This window comes from Acomys russatus, chromosome 27, assembly GCF_903995435.1.
Source record: "Acomys russatus chromosome 27, mAcoRus1.1, whole genome shotgun sequence".
Classification (NCBI taxonomy): domain Eukaryota; kingdom Metazoa; phylum Chordata; class Mammalia; order Rodentia; family Muridae; genus Acomys; species Acomys russatus.
The window spans coordinates 57578622-57593011 of record NC_067163.1 but is presented as its reverse complement, the minus strand read 5'-3'; the positions used below and the strand labels follow the sequence as shown (position 1 = coordinate 57593011).

Below are 14390 nucleotides of genomic sequence, written 5' to 3'. Positions count from 1 at the left end.
GCAATTTGGACTTACAGACAATTGTGCATTGCCTTGTGGGTTCTGGGACTGGATCCCAGGTCCTCTGGAAGAGCAGCCCCTCTTTAGAGCCCAGCCATCAGCTGGACAGTGGTGGCACACACCTTTAATCCCAACACTCAGGAGGCAGAGGCAGGAGAATCCCTGAGTTCGAGGCCAGCCTGGTCTACAAAGCGAGTCCAGAGAAACCCTGTTTCTAAAAAACAAAAACAAAACCAAAACCAGCCATCTCTGCAGCTCGTAATCTTAGTATAAAAGAATCCAGAGTGGGGCAGTGCCATAGGAACCTGCCCTGCACACCGAGTCTCCCTGCAGGCGTAATGGCACTGTCCTACAGAGGCGGCTCTCACAAGAGTTCAGGGCCAGCCTGATCTACAGAATGAGCTCCAGGGCAGCCGGGTCACAGTGACACCATGTCTCACAGCAACAGAAAATAAACAAAATTAGAAGACAGGCTCAGGTGGAGAGGTTCTCAGATGCTCACAGGCCGGACCCTTCCTTCCTGTAGGGTCCTGTAGGGTCTCAGCTCCTTATGTGTCATTGGGAGCCATGGTACCCACCCGAGCGTGGGGGAGATAGTTTGCAATGCCGGAGAAGGTGCCAGGAACACCACAGGTCCCAAGGAAGCAGGCACTGCCGCTCCTGCAGCCCTGGCATCCAGCACGTTCCAGCTTCCATGAGGGGCGTGCCCACTCCACACTAACCTGTCCTGTGACCTGAGAGGTCCTGGGCGTGCCTGAGGTACTAAGATGCTGTGGGATGTGAATCCGCAGAGCACTCATGGAAGCCGAGCAGGCAAGTGTGGCAATAACCTGTCATCCCAGCGCTCAGGAGGCAGAGGAGTTGGGGGGGGGGGTGGTTGGGGTCCCGGGTCCCAGAGCAAGCCAGCCAACTACAGTGGCCAAATGGGCGAGCTCAGTGCTCAGCGAAACTCTACCACAGTATGGAAGGTGGAAATTGATCCAGAAAGACTTGAAGCCTCCACATGTACAGGCACCCACGTACACACACGCAAACCCACGCACGCAGTGTCCTCATACCTCATGGGAGGCCTGAACTGAACCAGGAGGAAACAGTAGCTCCAGAAAGCCAAGTTGTATGGATACAGCCAGGGACCCTTGTGGGTCAGTTGCCCCTGCGCTTCAGCAAAGATGACGTGAGGGCAGCCAGGAAGATGATTCAGTGGTTAGAGCGCTGGCTGTGCCAGCCTGACAACCAGAGCTCCACACCCACAAACCCGTGTGTGCCGTGCATCCATCATCCCCTGCGCCTAACGAGCCAGAGTCCACACAACCAGCCAGAAGCTGTGAGCCACGTGACCTGCAGTGTACAGCAACACGAACAAGAGAGATCCTTCCAGTCAGCTGACCCCAGACAAGGAAAGCCTTGGTTGACGGATAGTCCGGATCAGGCTGGCTTGGCACTGTCTATGGACCCTGTCTTGGCTTCCTCCCTGGGCTGTTTTATCACAGCAGTCTAGAGTAGAGATCCTGAGGGAGACCAGGAATCCAGGTGTTGTCTTCTAACACCCGCCATGCTGTGCCTCACATGCCACCCTCACACCCTAAGCAGACAAAACTTACCTCCCCCCTTCCCTGAGACAGAGTTTGTCTGTGTAGCCTTGGCTGTCCTTTGTAGACCAGGCTGGCCTTGAACTTATAGTGATGCACCTGCCTCTGTCTCCCTGAGTGCTGGGGTGGAGTGGGGGATGGAGTGCAGCTCAGCCAGAGAGTGCTTGCTTGGTGAGTGCAAGGGGTGTCTTGTGCTTTCATATGTAACAAGCAGAGCTAGCTCAGTGATAGGGCCAACAACCCAAGAAGAGGAAAAGACTTAAACACAAAACAGGGTCATGCCCAGCTGTGGCGCACGCCTTTAATCCCAGCACTCAGGAGGCAGAGGCAGGCCAATTGTTGTGAGTTCAAGGCCAGCCTGGTCTATAGAGTGAGGTCCAGGACAGCCAGGACTACACAGAGAAACCCTGTATCAAACCCCACCTCAAAAAGCCCCACACAGACCAGTAGTACAGGGCAGACAGAGTGCTCAACATGCGTGAGGCCCCAGGAAAAACAGGCCAAACTGTAAATTTACTATTTTAAAATCTCTGAGTGTACACACACACACACACACACACACACACACACACACACACACACACACACACACACACACACACACACACACACACACTCTTCTGTGCAGGTGGTCAGGGGACGATCTTCTGCTCCCGCCCTGCAGGCACCAAACTGAGGGTCAGACATGGCAGCCACTGCCTTTACCTGCTGACTCACTTCACCAGCCCAAGTTGTAACTTAAACATGAGCTGTGTGTTGTCGGCTGTCAATAAGCAGGCGGGCGGGGAAGCCACGTGAGCTTACACGGAAATACCCCTGGCAACCCTCTGCCACATGCCTTCACCTGCCCTGGCTGGTCCCCTGTCAGGCTCCGTGTCCCGTGCTCTGTGTGCCAGGGAACACCGTGGTCAGCGGCTTCCAGGTTCTAACTTGAAGTCAGAGCCACGTGCGTCAACTTCAGGGCGTCTGTAGCTGCTTATTCACACAGGCAGCACATGGTCCCTCTTGTAGGCCGGAGCAGAGATGTGGCTTAGGCATGAGCGCTTGCCTCCCGAGCAAGCACAAGGCCCTGGTTCCACCCTTGGCACTACAGAAACCCCAGCAGCACGCAGAAGCAGTGGCTGAGGAGAAGCAGGGTTCGAGGCCAACCTCAGCTCCACAGTGAAACCAGGCCTCACAAAGCAGCAGAAGCTGGATCTCAGCTCAGCAGAGAGTGTGTGTGGCTGCATGTGTGGTCCCAGCACGGGGTAAGCCAGGCGGGGTGGCATGTGTCAGTCACCCCAACACTCAGAAGGTACAGGACGGGACAGGGAGTTCATAGGCGGCGCCTTGAAATGGATGGTTCTTGTTCCTTCCTCAGCTCTAGCTGAAGCAAAAGCTAGAAGAACCATCAACACTAACGTGTTACATCTTATTTCTCCCTTTTTTTCTTTCATGACAGAGCTGTTGTGGAAAAGTACCTGCTTGAGAAGTCACGCCTGGTTTCCCGGGAGAAGGACGAGCGGTGGGGCATCATCTTCCTTTTTACTGTGCATGCCTGTTTGCCGCATATTTGTGAGTGCTTTGTGTGTGCCTGCTGCCAGGGGGCCCGGAACTGGAGGTCCAGGGGATTGTTAGCCAGCACGTGTGTGGGTCCTCTGCAAGAGCCCCCAGCTCTCCAGCCCCCAGGGTGTGGTAATTGGCAGAACACAATCCTACTCAAGCTTTGGCCCTCATAGGGGTGCAGTAAGTTGAGGGGAGCCGTGGTTGGAGTCTTCAAGCTGTCCATTCTTCGTCTTCTCCACACGCCTGCCTCCATGGCCTCCAGCCTTGGGCCCTTCCTGCCCACCCTGCACGCTCCAGGCTATTCAGTGTCAGCCAGAAATGTGTTTGAGAAACACCTCAGAGCCGGCCCAGCTGCACATTCTGTGAGCCAGCACTTGGGTACTGAGGCAGGAGGATGTTGAGTTCCAGGCCAGGCTGGGCTTCAGGGTGAGACCCAGGCTTACGGAACAGATCTTCTCCACTCACCTGAGAAACTCCTTTTTTGTAATAATAATTATTTATTTATTAAGGCAGGGTTTCCCTGTGTGTCCCTGGCTGCTGCCCTGGTACTCGCTCTGTAGACCAGGCTGGCCTCAACTCAGAGATCCTCCTGCCTCTGCCTCCCGAGTGCTGGGGTTTAAGGTGTGCTCCACCACACTAGCCAAGAGGTGTTTATTTGAAGTTTTTTTTTTTTTTGTAACTTTATTATTATATTTGTTTATTTGTGTGTGTGTGTGTGTGTGTGTGTGTGTGTGTGTGTGTGTGTGTGTGTGTTTACACGTACACGATACACATGTGTCGTCCAAAGACAGCTTTGGGAAATCAGTTCATTCACTCTACCAAGTGTGTCTCAGGGATTGAACTGAGGGTCCTCTGGCTTGGCTGCAGGCGCCTTCACCAGCTGAGCCATCCCACCCATGCTGTATCTTGTTTAATGTGTCCTTTCCTCTACTGTGGGCCCTGACTCGCCCTGCTGGCCACCCGCAGGAACTACCACGTGTTTTATTACCTGCTGCTGGGTGTCAGTGAGGAGGAGCGCCAGGAGTTCCAGCTGAAGCAGCCTCAAGACTATTTCTACCTCAACCAGGTAAACAGCTGCAGCCATGGTGCCACCTCTGGACCCAAGGCTGTCTGCCACGGGGAGGTCAGAGGCCGCCAGCCCGGCCCTGCGGGGCCCTCAGCCCAGCCCTGAGCACACTACACACAAAGGCCCCCATTCATGCAGCTCTGGCCCCCTCCTGTCCAGCCTGAGTCACCCTGCTCACTGGCCTCCCAGCCGGAAGTGCCTGAGTGCCCACGCCTTTGTTTTTTTTAGCATAACTTGAATATTGAAGATGGAGAAGACCTCAAACATGACTTTGAAAGGCTTCAGCAGGCCATGGAGATGGTGGGCTTCCTGCCCGCCACCAAGAAGCAGTAAGTGGGCTGCTGAGCCACCAGGAGATGACCCGCAGCCCCATAGGGACAGGCAAGGGCTGCAGCTGGGAGCTGGGTGTGGTGGCACACAGCTGTCACCCCACACTGGGGAGACAGAAGGCTTACATGTCTGAGGTCAGCCTTTGCTGCAAGTGAGGCCTAATCTCAAAAGAAATTTTAAAAAGGCAAAAGGGAAAAGGTTGAAAGTTCAAGGCCAGCTTGGTCTCCATAGTGGATTCAGGGCTGCTCAGACCTAAGCAAGACTCTGTCTATTAGCAAAAACAAAGAAGCAAAAAAGTTAAAGTACATTTGGGTGGTGATATGGATTAACCGTCTCTGTCTTGGGAAGATGTCAGGTGAGGCTAGCCTGGGCTACATAAATTGACCCTCCCACCCCCATCTCTGAAACCATCGTGGCTGGGGCACAGTTGGTAGCAGGAGTGAGCTCTGGGCTCTGTCTCAAGCACCACCTGAGCCAAGTGTGGTGTCCAAGCGGCAGCAGCACTGGGCACGGGTGCAGGGGCTGTGGGGCAGGACGTGGCTTCAGCCTGGCTGAGGAGATGAGGCGCAGAGACAAGTGCGGGTGATGGCCCCTCTCTGTCCCAGGATCTTCTCCGTCCTCTCAGCCATCCTGTACCTGGGCAACGTCACCTACAAGAAGAGAGCTACAGGCCGGGATGAAGGCCTGGAGGTCGGGCCCCCCGAGGTGCTGGACACCCTGTCCGTGCTCCTGAAGGTACCCTGTCCCCACCATCCTTCATTGCCCCTGGCACAGCGCAGCAGCCTCGGTGCAGGGCAAGCAGGGAGCTTCTGTCGCCACCTGCTTCCTCGTGTCATCGCAGGATGCCCCCTTCCCGCTGCTGTCAGTGTCTGTCTGTCTGTGTGTGTCTGGCGCCCACTCTGGAGTAGGCAGGTGCTGGTGGTTAGGTGTTCTAGCTCAGTCCTCTCCACCACGGTAGCTGCAGGGCACTGGAAGCCACGCCCTCTGTGCTCTCCTTCACGCATGTGCACGCAAGCACACACGCAAGTGTAAAGAAAGGAAACCAGAGACCGCCAGGCTGAGGCTGCAGGTCTGTGTGGCAGCGGGCTAGCTACTGTGCACAAAGCCCTCTGTTGCATCCCAGTGCCACACAAACCTGACGTGATGGCACATGATTGTTATCCCAGTACTCGGGAAGTAAAGGCAAGGAGATAAGACGTTCAGGTCCAGCCTGGGCTATATAAGACCCTGTCTCCAAAAAACACAAATTGGGAGCTGGTGCATGCCTCAAGTGTCAGGCATGCACGTGGTGCACTGCCAGAGATTTAGACAGAGCACCCATGCACACAGCTTTTTTTTTCCCCCCTCGAGACAAGGTTTCTCTGTGTAGCCTTGGCTGTCCTGGGCTCGCTTTGTAGACCAGGCTGGCCTTGAACTCATAGAGATCCACCTTCCTCTCCCTCCCAAGTGATAAGGATTAAAGGTGTGCACTAGCATACCAGCTCACAATTTTTTTTAACAGTGAAATTTAAAACATACACTTTGGGGTTAGGTGTGGTGGCATAGGCCTGTCATCCTAACCAGCCTAGGCTGAGGCAGAGGATCTCCAAGTTCAAGACCTGCCTAGGCACAAAGCCTGCATGTGCAGATGCAGCTAGGATTTTGTTCATCCCACTGGGGCTCTACTGACCCCTGGTGGGAGAAGGTGGAAGTGCCACCCACGGCCTTGAGTGCAGAAGACCTCACTGCTGGGGAGGCGCTGCAGGGCCTGGAGCCCCTGGGTGAGTCTTGGTCTTGCCCTGCTGAGCCAGGCCTCTCTCTGCTTACCTTTCTGTTTTCTTTATTTTTTAGATAGAGTCTCACTCTGGCTGGCCTAGGACTCAGAGACCACCTGCCTCAGCCTCCTGAATTCAGGCGTTAACTACGTTCAGTATGCCACCATGCCTGGATGGACTTGTGGTTCTTGCTTTTAAGTTTTATATTGCTTTTTTAGTTTTTTTTTATTTACCTCCTTATTTTTGAGACAGGGTCTCACTTTGTAGCTCTGGCTGACCTAGAGTTCATTCTGTAGACCAGGTTGGCCTTGAACTCATAGAGATCCACTTGCCTCTGCCTTCTGGTTCCAGAATTAAGATCTTAATTCCACACCTTGGGAGGGGTTGTTTGTTTTGCTTCTTAGGTTATTTTTTTTTACCTCATGTGTGTGCAGGTAGGTATGTGCTTACGCATGCAGTGCCTGTGGAGGCCAGAAGAGGGTGCTAGGTGTAGGGAGGGTCCCCCTCAGCCCAGCCTCTGGGGTCTGTCCGCCCTCCCCCAGCTCCCTAATGGTGCACACGCCCCAACAAGTGCCTCCCCTCCCCTCCCGGGAAACAGGTGAAGCGGGAGACCTTGGTGGAGGTCCTGACCAAGAGAAAAACGGTGACGGCCAACGACAAGCTCATTCTGCCTTACAGCCTCAGTGAGGTGAGTGTGAGCCCTGCAGGGCTGTGCCCCTCCCACCCCACGTGCGCGCCTCCTGCTGAGCCACAGAGCACTGGGCTCTGCATACAGGCCGGAGGGCTTGGTGTGTGTGTTGGGTGCAGCACGAGGTTAGCAGCAGTGCCTCTCAGAACAGATTGGAAATGGCAGCAGTGCACTGTGCCAGTCATGCAGGTGAGGCCTCGCCACTCAGAACAGAGATGTTTGCTGTTAGCCTTTTCACTGAAAGGAAGTCCTTCGCAGCTTGTGTCAGCTGCCACCAGCTGTTCTTTTGTTATTGGCTGGTAGACAGTTTTACTCCATAGCCCAGGCCGAACTTAAATTTGGGACAACCCAGCTACCTCGTGTGGCCGGTATGTGCCGCTGTGCCCCAGTGTCCAGGCCATCGTTAGGTAGAGTTACTCTTCCTGAACACAGGCTTTACAGTCCAGGGTAGTGGTTACATTCCCAGCAGGCTTGTGGGCAGTGAGCCTCTGTGGGCTCCTCTTGACACGGCTTGACCTTTCTGCAATGCACCCTATCCCTGGGTAGTCAGGTATCCCCGGGAGACCCCGTGTGAGTGAGCACCCCCAGCAGAGACTGTGTTCTGTGCGCTAACATTGCTGTGACAGCCAGGAAAGTCAGGAGCAGAGCGACACTTGGACAGCTGCAGCAGATGGTTGGGAGGAGGGTGTGGAGGAGCACTTCTGGCTGTTCCACAGCCATGCTGCTGACAGCCATGCTGCTGACAGCCATGCTGGTGACGTGCCATGTTGTGGTGGAGCCCCAGGCTCTGAGCCTCCATGGCTGCTGTGACCCAGGGCCAGTGTAGGAGCAAGCAGACTTCTCTACCAGGAAGGTGAAACCCTGGGTGAGGGCTAGAGATGGAGCAGCCATAACATGCCTCTGCCCAAGGCCCCAGAGTCAGAGCCTTATAACACCTGTGCCAGGGTGGCTGTGGCCACAGCCATCCGCAGTCTCAGCCCGAGGAGAGAGTTATCCTGGGATACATGAGACTTTGTGAAAATAAGAAAAATCCTAGTGAGTCACCTCTCTGTTCACAGGCCATAACTGCCCGAGACTCCATGGCCAAGTCTCTGTACAGCGCCCTGTTTGACTGGATTGTGCTGAGGATCAACCACGCCCTCCTCAACAAGAAAGACATGGAAGAGGCTGTTTCTGTGAGTGCCCAGGCCCTGTCCTTGGGACAAGTCATGGATGCTAAGAGCCTGTGGGCTCTGCAAACACCAGGGCGGCACAGGATCGCGTACCCTCTACAGCAGTGGCTCTCGGCCTGGGGGTCGCATATCAGAAATCCTGAGTATCAGATGTTTACATTATGGTTCAAACAGAAAAATTGCAGCTATGAAGTAGCAACAAAAAGAATTTTATGGTTGGGGGTCAGTGCAGTGTGAGGAACCTCATTAAAGGGCTGCAGCATTAGGAAGGCTGAGAGCCACTGCTGTGCAGGGACCCAGGCGTCTGCACTCGGGCTGCAGCACGCAGATGAGAGTGAAGAACAGCGTGAATGTGGTGGGCTAGCCTTCACCCCCCAGCCCCACCCAGTCCACCCAAGTTCCTCTCAAGGGCAGCTTTCCCCAGAGGCCTGGCTGTAACCGCGCCTCGTCTTCCCAGTGCTTGTCCATTGGCGTCCTGGACATCTTCGGGTTTGAGGACTTTGAACGGAACAGCTTCGAGCAGTTCTGCATCAACTACGCCAACGAGCAGCTGCAGTACTACTTCACCCAGCACATCTTCAAACTGGAGCAGGTAAGAGTGGGCATCTGCCCGCCCCTGACGCCCACCCCACCCCAGCCAGGCGCCCCCTGACGCCCACCCCACCTCCAGCCAGGCGCCCCCTGATGCCCACCCTACCCCCAGCCAGGCGCCCCCTGACGCCCACCCCACCCCCAGCCAGGCGCCCCCTGACGCCCACCCTACCCCCAGCCAGGCGCCCCCTGACGCCCACCCCACCCCCAGCCAGGCGCCCCCTGACGCCCACCCCACCCCCAGCCAGCCACCCCCTGATACCCACCCCATTCCAGCCAGGCACCGCCTGACGCCCATCCCAGCCAGGCACCCCCTGACGCCCACCCCATCCCAGCCAGGCACCCTCTGACACCAACCCCACCCCCAGCAGTGCCCCTCAGCATTAGTAGGGCATGGGCTTAGGACCGCAGGTGCCCAGTCTGTGGTGCTCTATCCCTGACTCCGTGGCATGCTTAGCCCTCTCGGGTCTTCCAGATGCTCAGGTGCCACTGCATCAAGGCAGTGGTGTGCACCTTCTCCTAAAAGTGTTTAGAGCATGGCCCCTGCTGTGACAGCCTCTCTGAGGGCAGGACCCATAGGTGTGGGGAGGCAGCCGAGTGCACATTCTGTAACCATATCTGGCCCATCTGAGGCCCTGTCCCAGTCACGCACATGCACCCCACCTCCTCACCCCCCCTCACCCCCACAGGCTCTGTGTTCTCTTTCCTGCTTTCTGTCTCTGTATTCTTGACACTGGCTCTCGGTCAGTGGAGTCATATGGTGCTGGCCTTCACACTGCCGGCCTGTTTGATTTAAGAGGACAGCCTCCCTCCTTATCCTTGTTCAAGTGTCAGCATTCCATTCCTGTTTAAGACTGAGTACTCCGCCGGACATGGTGGTGCACACCTTTAATCTCAACGCTCTGGAGGCAGAGGCAGGCGGATCGCTGTGAGTTCAAGGCCAGCCTGGTCTATAGAGTGAGTCAGGACAGCTACACAGAGTCCAGGCTACACAGAGAAACCCTGTCTCAAAAAACCAAAAAACAAAAACAAAAACTGAGTACTCTGAGCTGCATGGCTGGGCCGAGTGAATTCATGTTGAATTCGTGCTTCTATAATTTGACTTGTAAACACACACATATAAGTCCTCTTGGACATGCGCTTTTGGTTCCTGTGAGTCACACCTACGGGGAGGATTGCTGGAGCCCACTATGGCTCTCTGAGCTGTCTGAGAGGCCACCCTTGTGTCCACAGTTTACAAGGCACTCACCACCTCCTTACCTCTTTGATGCTATGCCCATGCCCATGCCCATCCTGGCCTGTGTCCAGGCAGATGCCACCTTGTTTGCTCAAATGGAGAAAGTGCCTCCCTGCCTGTTTTGAGACAGGGTTTCATGCAGCCCAGGCTGGCTTTGATCTCACCATTGACAAAGTGAACTGCCGGTTCTCCTGAGTGCTGGGGTGGCAGGTGTGCGCCACCACTGAGTCCCACCTGCTGGAAAGCAAGTGCCTTAACGAGTGCTGATTTAGGTGTCTGCCGGAGTGTAGCCTGGTGGCTCTGCTCTCTGTTGCATACACTTCTTCCTCCCTCTGACTCATGGGGGAACCCGGCTGGATTCTTGTAAACATTGGCTTACTCTGCAGCCATGGGCTATGGCTGTGGAGCTTTGGACATGACTGCTCCCAACCGGGTGGCAAAGAGAATGAGGCAGACGTGGGGAGTAGCTCTGGGGGGAAGAACACATGTCTCAATAATTTCTCATTTTCATTGTGTGTTTACAAAATCACTTTGCGATGTATCTGTTTGTTTTCTGTCATGATAATATAACCCCCAAGGCTGAGAATGTTAGAAAGGAGGAGGTCACTTAGTTTACCACTTTGGAGGCAGTTAGGGCCCTTGCTACAGCGGGTAAGGTTCAGGAAAGCATGTGACATGAGGCAACAGAGCAAGCTGGCATGGCAGTCACACTTGTTCCTAGCACTGAGGAGGCCAGGTGAGCAGGGATTCATCCTGGGCTGTGTAGTGAGCTGGAGAGGAGGCTGGGCTGCATCAGAGGACAGCACTGCTGTGGTCAGCGCAGGTGCGCAGGTGCTTCCCTGCAGTGTGTTCCCGCACACTCAGCACTTCTTATCGGGGACTGTGAACTTTTATGGGTTTTTTTGTTTGTGTGTTTTGTTTTTTGTTATGTGTGTGTGTGTGCATGTATACACACATACATGTAAGTACATGTGTGGAAGCCAGAGGACAGCTTGCCACGGTGGGTTCTCCTTCTATCATGTGGGTCCTGAGGACCAAGCTCAGGTCATCAGGCTTGACCACGAGACCCTTTACTGTAGAGCCATCTTGCTGCTACCAACCAGCTTTGAGTGGAAAATCCCTTTTCACAAATTACATCAATAGTGAGACTGTTTAGACTTGTTATTTTCATGATTTCTTCAGCAATAGGGCAGCGGGGGTTGTAAGTCGTGTAGAGATGGCAGGAGGGTTGGGGGCATGGCTCAAGGGTAGAGCCCCTGCCTAGGATCCCCTAGTAAGGGAATGGGCGGTGCTCAGGGGTAGAACTTGTGCGGAAAGCCCCCTTTCTGAATCCAAGGCAGTGCCCTCCTTAACCTTTGTCATCCCGCAGGAGGAGTACCAGGGTGAGGGCATCGCGTGGCACAACATTGACTACACGGACAATGTGGGCTGTATCCACCTCATCAGCAAGAAGCCCACTGGCCTCTTCTACCTGCTGGACGAGGAGAGCAAGTGAGCATTCCTGCCCCGTCCATCCCACCACATGCCAGTGTGGGGACCAAGCCAGGTTCCCTGAGCTGCTTGCCTTCTCAAATGTGTTTGCCCAAACCCTGGGCCTTGCTTCTGCTCAGCATGCTCTGGAAATGGCGGGCATGTGGCTCTCGTATTGTGGCTGAGCACATCTTCACTGTATGCTCAGCACAGGCAGCTCGCTGGGTCCTGGGAACAGGGCTGTGGCTGTGCAGAGGCAGCAGTGTGTGCCCTGCTGGGAAGGGCAAGAGGCATCTCGGTCACCAGCTGCACTTGCAGAAACCAGGTGGCTTCCAGTTGGTTGCTGTGGCTGTGCTAACAAGTCTGCTGCCCCCCCCCCCCACCCCCGGTGGTCTTGGAGACTGCATGCCCGGAAACAAGAACTGTCAAGTCTTAGTGCCCCACTCCATGACAGGCTCCCCTGGCAACACCAGAAGAGGCTGAGGAACTCCCCTGGCCGTGGTGCTGTGCCTTGAGGAGGCAGGAGGCTGCTCACCACAGAGGGAGAGGTTTCTGATGTGGAGTTCCTGTCAGGTGTGCCAGAGCCCTTGGTTCTGTCCCCAGCACCACCTGTGGTTCTAGCACTTGGGAGATGGAGTCCAAGGCCATTATTAGATACACGCCAAGTTCATGGCCACCCTGGGCTACATGAGGCACTGTCTCAAAAACAGAAGCAGAGAAGAGGGGTAGAGTCCCAGAATCCCCTGCAGTGAGCTCTTCCTCCCTGGCATTCTGACGTCCTCCCACAAGGCCGAGGGTCCTGCTGCAGACCCAGTGCTCAGGCCAGATTCTCACCCGGCGAAGCAGAGCCACAGAGGAGAAAAGGTCCAGGGAGCAAGCTTCTGACAGGCAGGCTGTCTGCTGCACCTGAAAACAAGAGCAAGGGTGGGGCTGGCCTCCAGCTGCCTGCTGCAGGCAAGTTGACAGGGCAGGCACATGTCTGGCTGTATTTAACGTTTATTGTTACTGGGTGCAGCGTGGTGTTGTTGGGTGGCAGTATGTATGTGCACACAGAAGTCAAAACACAAGCTTGAGTTGTTTCTCTCCCTCAACCGTGTGGTTCCTGGGTAGAGTTCATGTCATCAAGCTTGGCCACGAGCACCCTCACCTGCTGGGCTGTCTGTCTGACTGGCTCTGCTCGGAGTTTCCTGATGCAAGCCATGTTAATATTTATCACCACAACATTTTTTGTATTATTATTTTCTCCTTTTGGTGCCCAAGCAGTGAGTGCCCCACCTCCCAGACCGTCTTCTCAGCCCCAAGTGCCAGACAGACCCCCCTCCTCTCCCCAGCTGTGGAGCCCCAGGGCCTGGCATCTGGTACACATCTGGCACTGCCTGTGTTTACAGTGAGGCTGTGACCAGCAGGGTGTGACAAAGCCCAGGGAGGCGTTTCCCTCCCCAGGGGCAAAAATAGCCTGGTGTAAGGGGCCTCTTACTGCGCAGTCTGCCTTTCTCCCAGGGCAGGACAGAGCCTGGCTTCATCTGCCAAGCCGCACTCATGATTGTGTGATGCTCAGGGCCCGAGGCCACAGCTCCGGGGCGCTCATCCTCATACACGTGGATCCAAAGCTAGAGGCCGCTGCAGTGGCCTGAGGTGCTGCCAGGCCCACGCCTGGGGGGTTGACAGAAGCCAACAAGCCTGGCTGGTCAGCAGTGGAGGGGAGCAGAGACAGCCTTGTGGGGTGGATGAGAGTTGTCCCTCTGGACCTCGCTCTTAATCCTGTAGTCCCACACTTGCCATACGGATGTGCTTAGTGCGTGGTGAGAAGCTGACAGACGCCAGTTTAACTGCCAGCAAGCCCAGAGAGCCGAGTTCAAACCCAGGGTCCACGTGGCGACACTTGCAGGCTGTCTGACCTCCATGCGTGCGCGCACACCATGTAAAGAAATCAGTAAAGGGGTCCTGGCACTGACTGCACTCCGTCCATCCTCTGCCCACACTGCTGGGCATCCCCTTGCCCAGCGCCTTCCCACCTTGCACTCAGTGTGGGTTCTTCATATCCTCCCCTGTCCGCAGCTTCCCGCATGCCACAAGCCACACCCTGCTGGCCAAGTTCAAGCAGCAGCACGAGGGCAACAAGTACTTCCTGGGCACTCCTGTCCTGGAGCCTGCCTTCGTCATCCAGCACTTTGCGGGCAGAGTCAAGTACCAGATCAAGGTAGGCCAGCCACGCCCACATGAAGTGCCAGATCAAGGCGGGGCAGCCACGCCCACATGAAGTGCCAGATCAAGGCGGAGCAACCACGCCCACAGTGTACTCAGGGCCCTTGGCTGCTCTCAGAGGGTTACTGGGGCCGCCCTGTCACCCTCTGCATCATGCTCCTGGGCATCCATGGCTCCGAGCAGTGACCAGCCTCCTCCCCCTCACCAGGATTTCCGAGAGAAGAACATGGACTACATGCGGCCTGACATCGTGGCCCTGCTGAGGGGCAGTGACAGCTCCTACGTGCGCCAGCTCATCGGCATGGACCCTGTTGCTGTGTTCCGCTGGGCTGTGCTACGTGCTGCCATCAGGGCCATGGCTGTGCTGCGGGAGGCTGGACGCCTGCGGGCAGAGAGAGCTGAAAAGGCGGCAGGTAGGAGCTATCCTCCATGGTGCCAGTCCAGGGTGCAAGTAGCATGGCTGACAAGCAGTTATGGCTCACTCTAAAGCTGGGCAGAACCCCTTGGGGGGCAGTCAGGAAAGCCATGGCTTGGGGCCATACTGAGAAATTAGTGAGAATCTGTCTTCAGGGCTACAGAGAGGGGCTGAGGTGCAGCTTGGCAAGAGGAGCCCCTGCCTAGAATCCCCCAAGGACGGGCTGGGGCTTGGTTTGGGTAGAGTACTTGCATAGCACATGAAAGGTCTGGGGTTTAATTCCTGTTTTCTCAAAAGAAGAAAAGAATTGGTTGCTTATTCCACAGGG

At 55.6% G+C, this 14390-nt stretch overlaps 1 protein-coding gene across 1 annotated transcript in view; it reads left to right on the top strand.

Annotated features, from left to right (window-relative positions):
- Nucleotides 1-14390, top strand: part of Myo9b (myosin IXB) — an 87834-nt gene that overhangs the window by 38032 nt on the left and 35412 nt on the right. Inside the window, 10 exon segments of the mRNA XM_051170042.1 lie at nucleotides 3031-3093; nucleotides 4101-4200; nucleotides 4429-4529; nucleotides 5136-5265; nucleotides 6883-6972; nucleotides 8031-8147; nucleotides 8602-8736; nucleotides 11342-11463; nucleotides 13501-13642; nucleotides 13856-14060. Of these exon segments, the coding sequence (XP_051025999.1) occupies nucleotides 3031-3093; nucleotides 4101-4200; nucleotides 4429-4529; nucleotides 5136-5265; nucleotides 6883-6972; nucleotides 8031-8147; nucleotides 8602-8736; nucleotides 11342-11463; nucleotides 13501-13642; nucleotides 13856-14060 (1205 nt within the window).